Source organism: Triturus cristatus, chromosome 10, assembly GCF_964204655.1.
Source record: "Triturus cristatus chromosome 10, aTriCri1.1, whole genome shotgun sequence".
Lineage (NCBI taxonomy): Eukaryota > Metazoa > Chordata > Amphibia > Caudata > Salamandridae > Triturus > Triturus cristatus.
In genome coordinates, this window is record NC_140593.1 from 1083684367 (window position 1) to 1083704314 (window position 19948).

Here is a 19948-nt window from a genome sequence, read left to right on the forward strand (position 1 = left end):
CATCTGTACCTAAGAACACTATTGCTTGATGGACTGTAGAGACTATTCAGATGTGCTTCATGTGAGAAGTTGGCCTGATATATGATGTCACTAATTCTAGCGTACACCTTGTATCAGTCCAAACGACCCTTATGGTGATTGGTTGTAAAGTCAACCTTATAGACCAGCTTTCCTAGTGGTAGCATGGACAAGATCAGTCTTAGGCTAAACTCTGAATGGCATGTGAAGCCAGCTGTGATACCATATATAATCCCTTGAATACCAAATGAAAGGACACCACAACAGATATATATATAAAATAAAGTTTATTTATTCTAGTCAAACCCTCAGCACTCTTTATGAGATTCGAGGTAAGTACAACACAGTCTTATTTAAGCATACATTAAGTCACACAGGTAAGTAATACAGTTAGGCCCTAGGAGCCACGCAAACCATATACTAAGTAAGTGGTATAAGGACCACTGTCACGGATACAGGATAGGCCTAGGCCTAGGGAATCGGTGGGGCTACACTATACTACCAAAGGTTAGGAAGTGGGAGGCCCACGGGATTCAGGTGCAGAGTGAAAACACTCACGCGTAATGTGTAAAAGTCGATAGAAATGCAAGTTATTAGAAATTAGCAGTTTTAGGACACTTCTGGTATAGCTAGGAAGTCGAGACTCGGAAACTAGACCCTTGCATAGTCAATACCCTAGTGAGCACCGAAATGCTCAAGTTACCTAGCCCACGGGCTGCAGGTGCATAGGTGACAACTTGCGTCGGGTTTCGTCGTCGACTCCTATGGATGCCTGAAGGAAAGTTGCTGACAGGCAGTCAGTGAAGAGTGTCCGGTGGATCCCAAGGAGGGGATCAAGAAGGAAGGAACCTGCAGGCAGAAGGGACAGAGTCTAGGTCACCAGCCAGGAGCCGGGAAGGAACCAGAAAGGAACCAGGCGATGTCGTGAAGATGCAGGTGAAGAGGTGAAGCTTGTCGCAGCAGTCACGGGTACCAGGAGGCGTCGAGGACGACCAGGACCAGGAGGTGAGCTGTCCCACGAAGGCTCTTGCTGTCGGCGGCGTCGAAGTCGAGTCAGGACCCGACAAGCCTTGGCAAGCGGAACCCACGCAGGATGGAGGACTTGCTTCTGGTGCAGACCAGGAAGGTCTGGGGTGCTTCTCTTTTACAGAGGAGTGGGTGCCAGTCTGGAGGAGCCGGACCAGCAAGTTGGAAACAAAGGTTCGTCGTCGCAGAAGTCACTAGCCAACGGGCCAGCAACCGGACAACACGTCGAGCAACTCAGGTGCAGAAGGGCCCCACGCAGAACACGTGAAGTGTGGGGAGCTGGTCTTCTTTGCAGATGGTGCACGGGATGGGGGCTTCTCAATTCCCCAAGCACAGCCTCGAGGGAACCTCGGAAGTCGCGCTAGTCAGGTACTAGCCACTTTTCCCAAGTCGCCGGTCCCACGTCGCCTCCACGGGTCTCAGCTTCGCTGGAGATGTGGATCTGGGTCAGAGGTGTCTGGAAGTCTCGGCGCTGGTCAGTCTCTGCAGTCGTCCCTCGTAGGATCAGTCGCAAAGCAAAGCAGCGGTCATTGGATGGTGCCTGGTTGCCCAGGGTGGTCACTCCTTGGCCACAAGGGAGATTTCTTCAGTCTTCTTCCTGAGGTCGAATGTCGAAGGTCCAGAGTTTCTATTCAAGTTGCAGATTCAGGTTAATCTAATTTAGCAGGGCTCAGCTACCTACTGATATACTGGGCTAGTGGGCTGGGCTACCTGCAAGGTCCCTCCTATGGGTGGGACCAGGAAGGGGAGTGGCTACACCCCCTTTCCTTTGTCCAGTTTCGCGCCAGAGCTGGGGCTGGAGTGCCCCAGCACCGGTTTGAACTGGACTATGCATGGAGCACCTTGTGTGCCCCAGGCATGTCTCATTCCTTTCAGCCCTCCCTGCCCCAATACACTAAAGTCTGTCTGGGGAGGTGCTAGCACCTCCCCAAGCAGGAAACCTATTGTGCAGGCCTCCCTGGCTGGGAGGGCTCCCAGCTGCAGGAGGTCAGACTCGTGTCTGTGGCAGCAGCATCAATTTTGTGATGCTGAGGCTTTGGTCAGAGTTAAACAGCAAAGTAGGATGTTAACATGTCTCTCCCTCTAGAAGGGAGGAATAATATCCTCATCACCAGAAATGGTATGGGGGTATTATTCCAAAGTGTTATACACCTTACACAACATGTTTTGATAAAGCCAAACCATAGTTACCATAACCGTTTAAGATTATAAGGCACTTTAAGAGTATATGGTAGGCTATATCATAGAACAGCTATAAGGACATGGTTCCGAAAGCTGCAGACAGGCTCAGCTCATGCTAGAGTACCATCTCACATGTTACCAAGCACTCTGCCTCCAGGATTGTTAAGGCCTGCCATAGGAGTGGCTCACAGGTACACATGTGTCTATTTTAAGGGTAGATATAGGTATACTATATCTAAGCAAGGAGTGATTACACGACCTTGCCCCAGCTGAGTGATCAGCCAGTTGTGTCTGATTGGAAGGCCAGACCAGGGGTGGCATAATACATGCTGCAGCCCCTGTGAGGCCTAGGGTACACCTATGCCCAGGGTACCTAGGGTACACTGTACAGGGTCCAATAAGGTGATCCCTACCAATTGGGTATGTACCTAGGGTACATGGAGTCCATTTTAAAGAGAGAGCAGACAGCCTGAGACCCTGAATGGCAGGATCTCAGGCCAACTAAGTCGAAAAACCAGCTAGACACGAGGCAAAAAGTTGGGGGTTACCATAGTCAGATATCCACCTTCCTACACTACATACTAGCAAGTACACCTTTGGCCGCTAAGTCAAGAGCACACACTGCTGGGAAAAATGGGGCTACTGTGGCATTTTTGGCCAACATCTGAATTTAAGAAATATGCAAAGCAGCCCAATGGGCCTCGGGCATATTTTCACAAAATAGTACTGCATTGACTTACAATCATGCTAAGGGGTTGAAGGTGAGACAAGCTGTACTTTAAAAATATTTTTGCTTCTTTCCACTGCCATAATGCAGGTAATACCGCTATATAATCTGCAAAGCATGTGAATCTAGAAGAGAGTTCATGCTGTAAAAGAAAACAGTTGCTTACCTGTAATTATGGTTTTGTAGCTTGAAGCTCTTTAGATTCACATGCAACCCTCCCAGCTCCTCGTTGCAGGAGGTTAGTGGAAGGTAAAACAAAAAAAATAGAAGAATCTAACATGATGGGCATGCACATTTTTAGGTCAAGCCTAGCGTTGCAGCGCATGTGCTGCTCGCTCTGCGAGGCATGCTGTAGTAGGGTATGCCGTAGAAGTGCTGTGGAAGCATCCGCCCATATTTTCGATTGGCTGGTGTCATTGTTCTTGGTAAATGCTGGCTTCTGGTTGATAATGAGGCTTGTTAGTCCCTCCTTGTTGCCGCCCTGTCTCCCTTTGGGCACGCCCATAACGACTGGATCTTTTACTTGCGGCATTACGAGCTCTCCTTCATAAGCCGGTCAGCACTATTTTTTTTCAGCCGGCTTTGGCACAGACTGTCACAGCTTTACATGCAGAGCCTGACCTCTTAGTCGTGCATCGTGGAAGACAGGTAGGCAGTCGTGGAGACTTCAGAGACCGTAGAGAGCCCTCTGAAGGCAATAATTGTGCAGTACACGTATGACTCGTGCCAAATGTACGTCACTGGAATGCAAAAATGCTCTGTGTATATAGCTCGCTATGCTGGTGATTGGCCAACTTGGAAGTGTGTGCAGTTTTGGCAGATAGTTTATCTGGAATCACAGTCTTTGGCAGTTAAGGAGCTTAGATTTGTAGGAGTCTTCCACATTTACAGCAAATTAGTTGTAGCCCCTCTATCGATATCCCCCATCCCCTCCAGTCTTTTATCGCCTCTAACACGTTCCCGTGATGTTTATGATCAGGCATGCATTACCTCCCATGCTTGCTCAAATGTTCTTTTGCATTGTTTTCACAAGTCTGGAACAGAGTGCATTACATTAGTAAGAAAGTCCCCTCTGTACCGATCCCAAATGAACTGTTTGAACGGAAAGAGCTTTCCGCCGCACCTCCTCGCTTGCTCCAGTTTTTACTACCCTGGGCAGCTCTAACTCTCGGATCGGCATTGTAGCTGCAGATAATTTAAAACTGTATTTAAGTTGTCTCCCATATGATTGTCCCAATTTTCAGTGCAGTACAGTATTTGCTAATTTAATTTCTTTTGTGTTAGTTTTGGTAGTTGTAAATGAATTTTTATTTACACAATTTAGTTTTGATAGTGGTTGGAGGAACCTTTTGGTTGACTACTCTGCTGCACTCCTCGTTTTAAGTGAATCTCATCCTAGTGTTTTTTCTGTTACCTAATTCTCAGAACAGCCAAACAAGACATTTGTATCTGACAAAGGAATTTGTGTGGAACAGGCAGACCCCTTCACTACACACTTACTATTTGTATTCTTTATTTTTTCCAAATTCACTTTTTCTGGAATTTAAAGGTGGTGAAGGAAGGCAGATCCATGTAATAAATATATTTTCAAGCTGGCCCATCAACTTTCCGTTCACAGAACGGGAGATTGTATTGCTCATTTGAGACAAGTCTTAATTATTGAAAGGCATACAGCCCAATCGTTCCCGTCATGTGTTTGGCAGTGGCGACTGGGGTGGGAGGGTGCGGTGTTGAGGTTGGAGGGTCATGGGGAGATTCTGAGGATGCTGAAGCGGCAAAATCTGGAGACAACTGGTGCTTGGCAGCTTATGAATAACTTGCAGTTGTAGAGAAACAGAAATATACGCCCTTTGTTTTGACAGACGTGTGTGTTGGTGTGTCATTTCTCTTCAATTGATTTAACCAGGATGCCCCTTGCTGTATTTCTTAGGTTTCGTGATTCATACGTAACCTTTTTCGTCCTAGCCCAGAGATAGCCAGCTTTGTATAATTATTTTTTTTTTTTAAATCTTTTTATTAGATATTTTAACATTTTAAATACAGGGCACAGTGCGTTGTTACAAAAGAAAAACAGAGAAGGAGAAAAATAACGGCAGAGAGACATCCAGTAAACAATGAGTACAAATAGGACAAGAGAGAGATACATTAATTGATTGCAATACCTACTATCCCCCGCTCTAACGAGATACAAACTGTACAGCTTCTAGGCAACAAGGAAAGCAAAGCGTAAAAAATTAGCAGGCCTATTTAATTCATTAAGCTAAATTAGAAGTTCCCTTCTTTCCATCTAGTGATAGGATCCCAGATTATCCTGCCCAATTTCCTCCCTTTTTTGCCTTTCCTAGCATATATCTCTTTCTCAAGGTGATACACATAGAGTAATTTAGCAAGCCACTGATGATATGTGGGCGGTGAAGGACTAAGCCAAGCAGTGGCTAAGCACAATCTAAAAACTGCAACCGCTACAAACAAGAACTCTCCCCCTGACTGCATCCCTCCTTCCTCCTCATTTATGCCTAACAAAATAATTGGGGGAGTTAACGAAAAGGCATTTATTCCTAAAACAGTCCTTATGAAGTTCCCAGCGTCTTTCTTCAGCATATCTAGGTGCGGGCACGTAGCAAACACATGCTCTAAGTCTGCTACATCGCTTCCACATCTAAAACATTTTGTTCCTAGAGTTCCTCCCCATTGGGCTATTTTGAATGGGGTATAGTACAAACGGTATAACGTTTTATAGTGCTGTGCCTGCAAAGATGCAGAGCATAGGAGTCTGTGCCCCTCTTCCAGGGAAGATTCAAAACAACCCTGACTAACACTCAGACTATCCTTCCACTTGTCACTCCACTTTACTAAATCATCCTGCTTTCCCTTCATTAATTCGTAATAAAATCGTTTAATCGAACAATCTTTCCCTATCCGAATCAGTTCCATTACCGAATTCTTATCAAACCCCGAAGATCCACCTATTTTATTCATCAAAAAGCTCCTAATTTGCAAAAACTTAAAAAAATGATTATTTTGCAAATTGTACCTATTCTGGATTTCGAAGTATTGACAAATACCTGAGTCCCCCATAACGTCCCCTATGCTTCTCACCCCCTTAGCTACCCACTCTGTAAACACTGAGTCCGCGAAGATCTCTTCAGGAAAATTAGGATTATCATTGAGTCTAGTATAGCGGTTGAACCTTCCCAAGCCTGCCCTTTTCCGAAATGCTTTCCAGACTGCAAATGCTGCCATGAGAGTCTTAAATTTTGTGCGCTTATAGTAGCTGGGCTCCGTGAATTTTAATAACACATTTTCAGCCTCCATGCCCAAAACCAAACCATATATTGCAACCGTACCTAGATCGCTACCCCCTTCAGCCTCAGCACCCCCCACCAGCCCTAACATGTTTTGGAACGTTGCGGCCCAATAATACAATTTCAAGTCGGGCACTGCCCACCCTCCCCTTTCCTTTGGCAATGTCATAAATCTAAGTGCCCTTCTTGTCTTCCCTTTCCCCCAAATAAATCTATTAAGCATATGTTCTATCTTTTTAAACCACTTAGCATCAAACAATAGGGGGATTGCCCTAAATAAATATAAGAATTTAGGGAGAATTAGCATTTTGATTATATTTGTCCTCCCCACTAAGCTCAGGTGCAAGTTCTCCAGTCTGTCCAGATCTTTTCCTATTTTACCCATTAATGGAGCAATATTCATTTCCACTAAGCTTTGTATAATTAAATAAAAAATGAATGAATAAAAAAATACTAGCAGACATATAGAGTGGCTTTGGAACAGCCCTCTTTATTCATTGCTCTATTCAAGTGTCAAATAAAATGTTGCTTCTACCAACGCAGCAGACAACATGGGGTAATTCATGGAGGTGGGAGGGTAATGCTACACTGAGTTGGGTGAAGAATGTAGCTGGTGGGACAGAAAAGCAGAGGCTCCCATGGGGCATGCACCAGGCACCGCTGTGAGGCGATAGTTGTGTTCCATTGCTTAACTATCCATCTATGCCGCCCGGCCCCCGGGATGTGGGCTGAATGGCTGTGTGCGTTGCAAAACCGAAGAATATGACCGGAGATTGTAGGGGGTGCCGGTTGCCCCGATGGTTATGTTGCTGAAAATGTTGCAATAAAAAACATGTTTTAAAAAAAAAAATGGGGTAATTCATGGTCAGCTCACATAAGTCCTTGGCTCACTTGCACTGTGGGCGATTCGTTTTGCCTCAACACGTGCACATCTGCATAAAAAGATGTACTCTTTAGGGTCAGGATAGATACGCCAATAAATTATTTTAATCTGCTTCCCTCCATATAGGGCTTTAAGTGTGATGAAAAAACTAGGGGGTCTCTCAAAGGGGCGTGGCCGATGTAATTAGAGCGTGGCATAAAACATAGTAGCTAAAAATCTGTGCTTAGCATAGTGTGCTACCCTACTGGTAGTTTGCTGCTTCTGTCATTGCATCCACATGTACAATACAACAAGTAACATTTCACCTACAACAAGCCAGGACTATTGGCTTTGTCAATGGTTGTTAGGATCATAAGATAAAAAAAAAACTATGGCTTTGTTGTATATCATTTTGAAAATGCTTCTGTTCTAAAAAGATGAGACTTTGAAAGAACTGTAACCAGTGTCTTTGAAGTTACATTAAAGGCAGTAAAGGGTGGTACTGCTGCAGTATAAGGATGTTTTTTTATTCACCGAAGCAACTGCTGGTGCTCAGGGCCTGGCCCACTTGAAGCTCTGCCTCCATTCTTTATCGTTTTTATTTTTTAGTCTTGTGTTAAAACATATATTTTCAGAAAGGTTTAAAGCCAATAGTTCTTTTTCTGTGCATCATTAAGAATCATCTTTTCCTGTTCTGTGCTTTAAAGCTAAATTATGGTTTCAGTGCACGCTCCTAATATACTTGTCCTCTAAGAAGCACCCGTGCTGTATTATTACAATTATTTGCAATGGTGAATTATTTTTATTGTAATTAAACATTTTTATTGGAAGTATATAGCCACCATTTTTATGTCTCAGCATGACATCTTTTCTTTTTTTGCACCATGTGGCATGTGTATGCAATATAAAACAAGCATTTGCAATACAGTAAGTGTCGCATTTACGAGACTTTGAGCTATTGGCATTGTAACTGGCAGTGCCTTTTATTTATGTGTTGGTTTTCAAAACATAAATAAAATTCATTGGCATTTACAATGCCAATAGCTTAAACTCTCGCAAATGCGAGACCTATTGCATTGCAAATGCTTGTTATGATTATGGTCAACAACAGGGGCTCGCCTATGTTGAGTTCCACCCATAAGCTAACAAAGTTTAAAGAAAACAAAGACACTTCTGGACCCAACCACAAGATGGCGGAATTGTGCAAAGCATGTGAATCTAGAAGCGTTGCAAGACCAACAAATACAGGAAAGTAACTAGTTTAATGTGCATGTTGAGTAATGGGAATAAGTCGGGCAATGGAGATGGTCTTGGAAACAGGTGTTTGGAAGCAAACTGATAAATCGTATCCAAGTATAGCAAGGAGATGTGGCATAGAAGCTACGGCTGCCAACTTTGGAACTGAGGAACCAGGGTCCAATCTCTGGCTCGGCAAAACATCCGGTGATTCTGAGTAAATCATTTACTCTACCCGAGAATAAAAACAAAATGTGAAACTAGTTTGGTTCTCCTGTTAAGTGATGTGGTGCACAGTTTGCACTATGTAAAACTAAATAAAAATCCAATGGTATTTAGAGCTGATGCTATTTAGTAATAGTGGCTATACCAATTATTAATATTTGAAAATAATTCTACACCTTTCAGTTATGATTGCTTTTTCATTTGTTTTATGTTTTTACTACAGGCCATTCACATGGAGACTGATCCTCAAACCATCAGTGCCTACCTGATCTATCTTTCGCAGCATGCTCCAATTGAAGATCAGGGTCAGCATAATGACCTCACTCTGGTGAGAAAAATATGACTTGAGTATTTTGTCCAACAATTGTTTTTGTATACAAAGGATTTCAAGCATTGATTTCCGAAGAGCTCCGCAAGTGTCATGGTATAGTTTAATCCCTTTGCAGATCCATAGGCAGCACTAAATATTGTTGCTTCCAGAAACATATTCATCCACTGATTGGAGATTTGCAAGATTTACAAAGTTGTTACAGACCCTATTGATCACTGTAATTCATCAGAGCTCATTGTCTGATCTTCCCTTTCAGTAATATCAATAATGATCTAGACTGTTTTTTTTAATTGTATTTCTAACATCCTTGGAAAACCCTGTAAACTTGATTCTGTTATGGATACAGTGTACTAGAAAAAGCATATTATCAATCAGATGATCTTTAAATTGTTCTGTGTTGTGCTCATTCCAGCTGCTAGATGAAGCCCATTCTTTCCACTCACACAAACAGTAGCAGACACACATGGCCCACATACAAACTTGAAATCTTAAAGGATGGAAGAGCATATCTACCTTATTACTAGAACCTGTATTTGTTTCCTCACTACAGGATGTGGCCAGATTAATAGTGGAGCGATCAACTATCATGAATCACCTCTTCTCCAAGTTATCCTACTGTTCCGAATCTGATGCTGTGCTGGCCTCTCTATTGTCCATCTTCTCAAGATATGTGAGACGTATGCGCAAGAGTAAAGAGGGTGATGATGTTTACAGCTGGGTAGGTATGACTGCTCTCACATCATTGAATCTTGGTATCTTTCTTGTTTTTTATTTTAAAAAGAAGTCTGTAGGGTTTTTCTCTATGAAATGTGTTTGGCACAATTCACTCTAATTGGGTTTCATTAATAGTTAAAAAAAAAGGGCTGTGTTGGTGTTCAACTAACTCCTAACGATGCAATACAAAAAGCTTTTTACATCTTTGATCTCACGGTTAATCTAAAGATTTTACAAGCCAACTCCACACAGATTAATTTAGCACTAGTGGGAAGGGTACAGTCATGAATATCTTTGTGAAGAATATTTTCTTTAAGGAGACAAGGTCAGTTTCTAGGCTTCACCATATAAAGAATACAGGAATGCTGAGAAGCGGGCTTTCTCACTTGGGTCTGTAAACAAAAGATTTTTTTGTTAACTTCAGTCATGTGTTTTTGCGATTAGCTTCATTTTGTACAAAACACCACTTCTCTGGCTATCGCTTGAATCTTTAAGTACTTCCTCACTGGAAAGCAATAAACAACTGTTTGTTACATGTCCTTTTAATTGAAACAGCACTGTAAGTGGTGGAGACTCCCATCTACTTATACCACAGACTTGTGGTGTTATTTAGAATTTCCTTGTGCATTGTGACTTTAATATAGAGTGACACGTTGTGCATAATTCCTTTATCTAGCAGTTCCCCTTAGATTAGAGATTTGTGTTGTTTTGAAAGTGAATCGATTTAAGTCTCTACTCCATGTGAGTTCTGAATTACTGAATAAACTGCTGATTTGTGTGGGTGGTGTTTGGTATGCAGCAATTACCAAGAGTGATCATAAATAAAAAGTATTGGGGATGTCTCTTGTCTAGATACACCAGATATAGTAAGAAGGCCATTTCTTGATAGGTTTCCGAACTTATCAGGAGTTTACAACCTCAGCACCATTAAGAAACATTGAATCTTTTGTACTTCATCTTTATCAACCCTCTTTCCTGATTTGAATGCATACTTCTAGAAGGTACAAATGCCATATTGGAATACTTCATAAGATAGATATTAAGTTGAGGTCAGGTTGACCTAGAGAATAAACTGTCTGTTGCTGCAAGGAAAGTCAGGGCTGCCGGAAGTCGGATGGGAGATTATTGTACTATATGCAGGTGCCATACTTGATTTGCCTACTTGATTTTCCTCACACTTGTAGATTATTGTTGTCCCTGAATTACTTAATTTCTTCAATGCGAGTCTGGTCTGCGGCATCGTATATATGGATTACAAGAATTACTTCCGCCAGCTTTTCCAAAGTGCATAGCTTAGGAAAGTTGAATATGGGTGACTGGACTTGGTAATGGTGCCATTTTTAGGTCTTGCCTAGCATTGCAGCGCATGCGCTGCTCGCTCGGCGAGACCTAAAGTGAGAGAGGAGATTTCAGAAGGGGACTTGAAGCCCCGCCCCTCATTTTCATTGAATGGCGTCATCGTTTATGGCCAACCGTTGGCCTCCCATTCAAAATTAGGCATCTTTATTACCGCCCTTTCGCCTTTTGGGACGGCCCATCCGGACTGGATCGTTTGCTGCACGGCTGTCGTGAAGCAATTTCTTATCTAAAGTAGGCTTGTTATCTAAACAAGCCGCCGTGAAGCAAAGGATCCAGTCCGGATGGGCTGTCCCAAAAGAAGACAGGGCGGTAACAAAGAATGTCCCTGCCTTGCTAGCAATTCCCCAGGTCACGCGTGTTCAACAAAACAACCGCCACCTGCCTCGAAGGGCCCCCCTCCCGAAGGTGACAGTCCACGATGTTACGTGTTTTCTAACTGCGTGGGGGCCCCAACACTTACAGGACTTAGTAAGCGCTATATAACCGAACAATGCAATAGATTGCTTCTACGTCTCCCCCAGGCCAGCTCCCCGCTGATCGATGAGACATGCGCTGGCAGCCCTCCCACCTACAGCTGCTTCCTCATCCCCGGTATCCTCCCTCCCCACTCTGCATCCTCACGAGGGCCCACCCCTCGCTGTTTCGGTTTCGTTTCCAGAGTCCACATCTCTGCTTTCCTTCCCTCCCCAGTCAGTCTGGGCTCCGGTGCAGTTTGGGGTCTTATTTCCGCACCCCTGGCTCACGTAGGCCCCCGCGATCCCCCTCCAAGTTCCCATCTGCCCTTACCTACTCGGCTCGGGTGTGCCCTCCCTACAGAGAGCATGCACGGAGAGGCAGGCCCGCCCTCTGCCCCTCCCGCCTACAGCTGCTTCCTCGTCCCCGGTATCAGTCTGGGCTCCGGTGCAGTTCGGGGCCTTTTTTTCGCGCCCCTGGCTCATATAGGCCCCCCGCGATCCCCCTCCAAGTTCCCATCTGCCCTTACCTCTCCGGCTCGGGTGTGCCCTCCCTACCGAGAGCATGCAGGGTGAGAAGCACTGGCACTGCAGATTTGATTCCACCTGGGAGGAAGATGAGCAGACTGATGAGAGGCCAAAGAGCCAGGTGAGCAGGGCTGCGGAAGGAGGGGAGGTGTGGATTGGGGTGTTTTGAAGTGGGACAGAGTGGTGGTGCTTTTGGCCCAGAGATTGGTTGGGGTCTCACGGAAGGGGGTGATGAGAGGGGCTTGTGGCAGCAAACGAACAATATTAGGAGATAATGGGGGACGAGGATGGGGTGAGATTTGACCTAGCGGGGCTGTGAGCATGGCGGGGGTCTCAGAAGAGAGGTGGTGAGAGGGGACAATGGAAGGGCCAACAGGTGGTGTAGGAGAGGGTGGGAAACTGTAGTGTGACATTCCAAGGAGAGAAGAAGATCGGATGAGGTTTGACAGGCGAGGTTGATGTATGGGCCCGGTTGGGGTGGGAATGGGAAGTAACAGAAGATGCGAGCGAGTAGAGAGTTGCTAGTATGACAGGCGCTCAGTGGAATTGCAGAGGAGAGACAGTGGTGATGAGACAGATTGGATACTGATGTGAAAGTGTAGTCTGACCCAGGGGAGGCGGCGAGGGTCGGAGGGGTGTCGTACAAACGGTGAGGGGCAATCAAGTGTGTCTTTGACAGTCACATTTTCTCCCAATGAAAAATGCCCATGACCCATCGGGAAGGGTTTATTCACTCAACGTGATGCCCTGCATAGCATAGCGAGTGATCAATGCATGCCTAGCTGTGGCCGTGTTTTAATCTTTTCCAAGTGGCACACGTGAGATTTCTTCACTTGTACAGGCACTGCAGTTTTTACCGGAAGGACACATGGTACACACACATTCCTTGATATCTACAAGAGGGAGAGTTTGTTATTTTCTTTTCATTCTTGCCTTGGAAACTGCTTTACACACGTAGGGACGCTGAGAAGTGCTGAGGGAGTGATGGATCAGATGTACATACACCAATGCAGCCTGTGGAGGTTCAAAGGAGTGACCTAGTTTGCATGCATTGCCATAAAATGCAGAGTATAAAATGCATCGCGTGTTTTCAGTCTCTAGAATAGTTGCTTGCCACCTGCAAAGTTAAATATATTAAAATTCGGAACATCATCTCTGCTTGAAGGGGAGGAAGACTAGCAAACTTACCAAGACTCGACATCCTCGGAGGCTCGGGACTTGCCGTGGCAAGATCTCTACGCCGAATCCCCGGAAGAGAGTGTAGAATCATATCCGTCGAGGCCTTCGCCGCCGGACGACATAGCGCTCTACAAGCAAGTCATCAAAAGGGCTGCAGACACATATGGAGTGCAGCTGGAAGAAGAAAAACCCCAGTCTTGCTTCCTCTTGCAGACCTTGTTGCCATCCCAGACTAAAAGCCAGTTCCTGCCCATGCTCCCAAGTGTTCTGGATCAGGGGAAGGAGGCATTCAAGGAGCCTGCAATGTGTAGAGCAGTGACTCCACAAGCTTCCCATAGCCAATCCCAATGCTGCAATGATGGATTTAACCCAGATCTCTTGACTGGGGGTGAATGTTTTGATTTGTTCTGCATTCCGTCCATCAATTGTGTGTCTTTTGCTTTCTCGCCCTAAGTGCGCAGGGTATGCCCAGACGTGGGTCCTGGGCTCACTGTGCCACTGGAATCAAGCTATCCTGGCTGAAGAGGGGTGAAACCCAGAAACCGGTCCTAGGATGCTTGTTTCCGGTCCAGGGAGGATCTGGCTTGGCAGTTCGGGCTGGACTGTTCTAATGAGGCACAGGTTCAAGACTGATTTGTATATGGCGAGGTCTAAACTGGGGGGGCATGGCTAGCAAAAGAATGATGGATTTAACCCAGATCTCTTGACTGGAGGTGAATGTTTTGATTTGTTCTGCATTCCGTCCATCAATTGTGTGTCTTTTGCTTTCTCACCCTACGTGCGCCAGGTATGCCTAGAAGTGGGTCCTGGGCTCACTCTGCCACTGGAATCAAGCTATCCTGGCTGAAGAGGGGTGAAACCCTGAAACCGGTCCTAGGATGCTTGTTTCCAGTCCAGGGTGGACCTGGCTTTGCAGTTCGGGTTGGACTGTTCCCATGAAGCACAGGGTCAAGTTTGATTTGCATATGGCCAGGTCTAAACTGGGGTGGCATGGTGAGCAAAAGAATGATGTATTTAACCCAGATCTCTTGACTGGGGGTGAATGTTTTGATTTGTTCTGCATTCCGTCCATCAATTGTGTGTCTTTTGTTAACTTAATCAAAGGCGAGACCTATTGCATTTTTAATGCTTGTTTTCACATCCAGGGCTCTCCGAGTAGAAGTGGACGGAGTTTACTAAATTCGCACGCACGAAACTGGAGCCCGGTCCAGGGCACAGACAGCGCCCTTTGCCATTGATTGATAATCCTGGGGGAGTAAGACATGATTTAGTAAAGAGCGGCTGTATGTCCATCTAAAGTCACAGGAGTGTAGTGCTAGTAACAGGAACTGGTCATCAGAGAGCGTGGCTGTCTCTGTTATATTACCGTAGAGCATTAGGAACACATTCTGCTGTTGACGTTTTAAACATACCTAAAAAGCTGCTACATTTTCACAGATGATTATAGTAATGTACATTTACAATGCAGTTTACAACACCAGATATATTCTAATGACAATTTTGAATCGTTGAATTTTTCGTTTGGTTCTTTTTATTGCTGTTTTATATAGCACAAAATCGACCCGAAGTAAACCGAGCGCTTTGCACGAGCACCAGCTGCATTACAGACGGACACATTAATTTTTTTGGTAGGCAGTGGGAGATTAAGTGATCTGCCCAGAATCACTGGATGTTTAAGCCTCCAGCCTGACTCGAACCTGCTTCCCTAGCTTCTAAGTCGGCAGCTCTAGCCGTTAAGCCACACCCTTGGATGTCATGATGGGTACTTGGGCAGTTCAGATACCAGCATATTAATTACCTTTCCGAGGATGCCAAAGTGGGGCTGATTTAGCTTACTTTTGTGCGAAAACTATTTCCGAGCAACTTGAGGCAGGCAAAAATGCCCAATTTGTGCTGGCGCAAAAAGCACACCATTCACAAACAAGCGAATGGCAGGTTTCTGCGAAAGCAAATCGAGCAAGGGTAACTGGTTCTTCACTTTCTGCAGAGTGGAGGAGACGCTCCATACATCGGCGGAACAGACAAACAACAAAGTCATATGCAAAGCCATTGTGGTGAAGGAAAGACAAATCAAAGCAAACTATTTTCTCCTTAATGTACTAACTTCAAATCACAAACAGGAGCACAGCACAATAAACAGTCAGTTTTCAGAGAAAACTGTTAACATGATTCCGAAGTAACTGGCTGGAATTATAGAAAGGGATGATAATGGCATGAAAGAGGAGGAGGCAGACACAATTACTAATATAGTTTGTCGGAAAGTATAGAAAAATATATTGTTTAAAACCTGTCACAGGGAAACACGGACAGAAGCAGGAAGTCATACGCACTGGGGTATAGAGACATGGCACTGGGACAGGAAGGCACAAACACAGTAACAGGGTGACACGGACACTGGGGCTTGGACTGAGCGATGAAGACAATGTGCTCTAATGTGCGGCGCGCGCGCTGTAAGGAATGCAGCTTCCACGTCACAGGAACAAAGATGGCGTCGGCCTGTCCACATGGGCCGTCCTAAAAGTGGACAAGGGGGTAACCGCGAAGGCTGCTTTCCAATCACGCGCCATCGTTTAACATAAACGATGACGCGAGCCAATGGAAAGAGGGGCGGGGCTTCAAGTATACTTCTGGAATCGTATCGATTCCAAAAGGCCCTCGCATGGCGAGAGCAGCGCATGCGCGCTGCTACTGCCAGGCGAGACCTAAACACTTGCTATTATTTTGTTTGTCACACGCCAATGGGCAGAAAATGCAAAATGTTCTCTTGTGATTCCGGGATCCTTTACTTACAAAAAAACATGAAACGCACCTCCAAACCGGACTAAATATCAACAGAGGGACGCTTTAAATTTTAGATGTTAAAGCGAAATGTGTCCACGTTATAGTTAATTAGAAAATAGTCCTCCAGAAGGTAACAAAGCTGTGTATTTATGTGGCCTGGCAGAACGGAGTGCCGGCTGCAGCTGGGTCTGCACTCACAACGAATGGCTGGGGAGCGTGTCCACCATCTGCCGTTTCCTCTCTCTGCCTTCTCCTTTCCCTTACGTCCCTCGATGTGTTTTGTGTTTTAAAGTGTCCGACCCCTTTATTTTTGAGGTAGTGTCGTCTTTCATATACGCTCACGTGTTTTTGATTCTGGGGTGCTCTTGTTCCTAATTAAATTGCGATATGAGTGACTTTGCACTGGCTGTCTAAATTAAAACTCCACTTTGTGCGTTCCTCGTGAAATCCCGACCCTTTCTACGAAGGTACACAGGGATTGTTTCTTGAAACTGAGTTCCCTTCATTCCTTGCTCCTTTCTCCCATTTCTTTTCTGCCTTTCTTTTGTTACTTGCTTTTCCTTCCTTGATTCGCGCTGTTTCCATTTGCCTCGTACATCTTTCATTTTCTTTGCAATGTTTAGCATTTCTGTCTTTAAACTTTTTTGGTTACTTTGCCATTTCACTTACTCCATCCAAAACACTCTCATGGTATCTTCTTTCTTGCGGTGTGGTTTATTAGCTCCTGCTCGGTCTTCTGGCCTGCGAGTCCAAGATATAAGTTAAGAATACCCATTAAGAGTTAGTTAGGACTTCCGGGTGCACCCCCTCTGAAGCTCTTATACCAGGGTACCGCTCTTCAGTGTCTTGTAACCTCCAGTCCTGCTAATGTGATAGCTCAGATGGTTAAAGTGTGCGCTGTAGCTATCTAATGGTTGCCTCCAGATCACAGATTTTATTCCTGACAGGCCAGAGCCCAGAAACCCCAGTATGGCTTGTGCCAGGATTTGTTATGCTTATCTCTTCCACAGCTGAGAATTCGGTTAGCCTCCTAGTACTGGAAGGGACATGTTTTTGCAGGCACATGTTTTAGTTGGTTTGAAGTATAGTTTGGACTTGGCATGGAATAAACTAAGGCAGGTGTCACTGAGAATTAAAGGCTGACTTTTTGCCCTTCCTCTGTTTAGGGCTAGATCATAAATGAGTTACTTGCTGGGCACCACTCTTAAGGGTTCATTTACCCCAGTGGCTGGTTGAATACTCACATACCCGGAGATGTGGACGAAGGAGAGAGAGCGAGATAGCAATTTACAGAGAAAAGGGGGTGATTGAGAGAGGGTGCACTGATGAAGGGGTAGAGAGAGGTTGATAGAAAGAGAACACAGGAGCAGTATAAATCTGCAGTGTCAGGGCTCAGGTTAATGACCACATGTGCGACACAAAACAATTTGCAGTTTCTCACACCCTCCCTGTCGCATGTGGGTGACTGCCCCCTCCGCCGGCCAGGTCCTAATGAGTGTCAGGCAGACAGGAGTCATTGGCCATGGATGACAAAGGGCACCAGGCAGGTAGGAACTCATGTACCTATCGGTGGGATGGTAGCTGAAGTTTTCTTTTGTTTCTGTTAAGAACCCGGAACCTAGTTAGTTTAATAGCCTGTTTGAAGTTTGCTACTTTCGCCTAACTTGTGCTATGTAAAGTCACATCTTTTATGCAGGCAACTGAGACAAGCGTTACACATCCACTCCAGAGATGCAATAGATTTGTACAGCAGAGGACGCCATTTTTGTAACCCTTCCTGCAAAAAAACACAATTTCTGAACATCTGGCATTCATGCGATGCATTTTGAATTGTACAAAATCTTCATCCCAGTTAAGTGGAAGGCCATTGTAAAAAAGTTATATAACTTCTGCTATGTGTAGGGCCTCAGTGCCCTCAGATTTCTTCCTGGTTGTCTCTTATGAAGGACTAGGAGCAAGGAAACCAGCAGACAGGACAGGTGGCTTGTGGGTGTATTTTCTACTTGCGGATAGAGGGGAGAGCAAGCAGCCCTAAAGTAACAGAAGAGAATTTGTTTGTGTTTGTAAAGGGCATGCGTACACTACAGTATACACAGGCCCGGACTGGCGATGCCGGGCACCGGGCAATCCCCCGGTAGGCTGCCAGGGGTGGGGGCCGGTTTTTTGGCCGGGGGCCGGTTTTGTTGCTGGGATGGGCGGGGGCCTATTTTTGTGCACTAAGTACTGTTCAGTAGTCACTTTACTCACTACTGTACTCTGCTGCATCTCACTCTCTCCTCGGCTCGCTCCGTGGCAGAAAAAAGCACAATTTAATCAATCTCTCCATGATTTTCGGAGGTGGGTCGGGTGACGGGACTCGCGTGCGCGCGCGCTGCGCAGATGTCTCCCTCGCCGCGTCTGCGCGACCTGCTCTTAGGTTTCAGTTCACCCACCTTAGGGGGGTGGGGCGGGCGCCGTGGCTGTTGGTGGTGACACATGCGCATTGGGGCTCTCACAATTAAAAGTGCGCGTGACCCCCTGATTCCAGAACCCAGAGACTGAGACCGTGACAACGAGAGGCCTTCTCTCGCAGTTGCCACCCCTTAATTTAATTATTAATTATTTCTAGTTCTATCTCCCCCTGGCCCTGCCTGTCCCTGTGTCCCAGTGCCGCCCGCCGCCAGGTGAGTGGTGTTTGCATTTTTGCAAATTACATTTGTAATCCGATAATGCACAGCAGAAGGTGTGCAGTAGGAGCGTGGGGTCAATGGGTAGGACCGAAGTATATGTAGGCAGGGAGCTGAATAAACATCGGCCATAAAACTGCTTGTTTCGCGCTGACCCGTTTAATAAGATGTTGTGTGTTTTCAACTAGATCAATATTCTTAGAAGCAGTTCCGTGTTACAGTTTGGAGAGGCATTATTCTAGTGCAGCACTTTTGAAGTCAGTACTAGTTTGTTACACTAGGCATTCTTGCCTTTTTTTGTTGTACAGGAATGCAGTTGTGTTGATGACATTACCTCTTTTGGTACAGTATTACCTGTGGGCGTTACTTCGGCTGAAGTTCACTGTTTCAAGTTGAGCCAATTTTTGAAATTACAAAACGTTTTTAAACATGTTTGGGCGGGAGACATACATATTTAGGGACTGCAAAAGAACAGTTCATCCTACTTAATTGATCTAAAAAATTATTGAAAAATATTAAATGATATGACCTGTGATACAGTTTGTAAATTTTAACGTTTCTCTACATGTTTCCTAAAAATTACAAATATGGCCCAACTAAGAGACACAGAGTTCCATTTAATGTACCATTCAGTCCGATTACAGTAATGCCTCATTGTCTCCATTTCAAATGATCCATGGAACGTGGTGATTCGACTGTTGTGTGAGTACAAATAATTGATTTTCAATGGCACCTGCGACTCAAGACCGGGCTGGAGCGGGCCAGAAATTTCAAAAGCAAAAGGGGCCTAAGGAAGTAAGGGGCAAGTGGGCTACTACTAGGCACAGGCCCGGGTTCCGCAACGTAGTGGCACTGCACCGACTTTTGTTTGTTGCTGTTGCTTGCCTAATATGAATGTGAGCAGGGAGCGAGGTGGTGGCTGGCCTCAGGCCTGGCACTGCAGCCAGCACGGGTTTATGATTATCGCCTACTGCCTGACACGCGACGCTGCTCCCTGACACTAAAAGCCGCAGGACTGGGTGACTGTCCAGCGCTGATTGACAGTCTAGTTCACGGTGCGATGTGCGTCCCCTGTCTCATTCCTCTCCTTTCTTTTATTTGCTCCCCTGTGAAATGGATCCAAAAAAAAAAAACACTTTTGCTGGAAATGTCGTATTTTTCTGTTATTTTATTTCCAAGGTGCAGCTTCGGGAATAAAAGGTTAAAATATGATAAAATAACTAAATAAAGTAAGACAGAGTGGTAGCAAGCTGGCCAGATTGATTTTATTAACACCCAAACACATTAGCGTCACTTTTACAGAGTTTGCCAGTGAAGCGCTATTTTTGTTTTCTTGTCTTTGTTTTTCCTGGGCTTG

The 19948-nt window shown here is 45.2% G+C and overlaps 1 protein-coding gene across 1 annotated transcript in view; it reads left to right on the forward strand.

The window, feature by feature from the left end:
- INTS1 (integrator complex subunit 1) overlaps positions 1–19948 on the forward strand; it is a 625364-nt gene that overhangs the window by 357040 nt on the left and 248376 nt on the right. Inside the window, exons 24-25 of the mRNA XM_085629257.1 lie at positions 8805–8909; positions 9463–9630. Of these exons, the coding sequence (XP_085485383.1) occupies positions 8805–8909; positions 9463–9630 (273 nt within the window). The remainder of the gene's footprint in view (positions 1–8804; positions 8910–9462; positions 9631–19948) is intronic.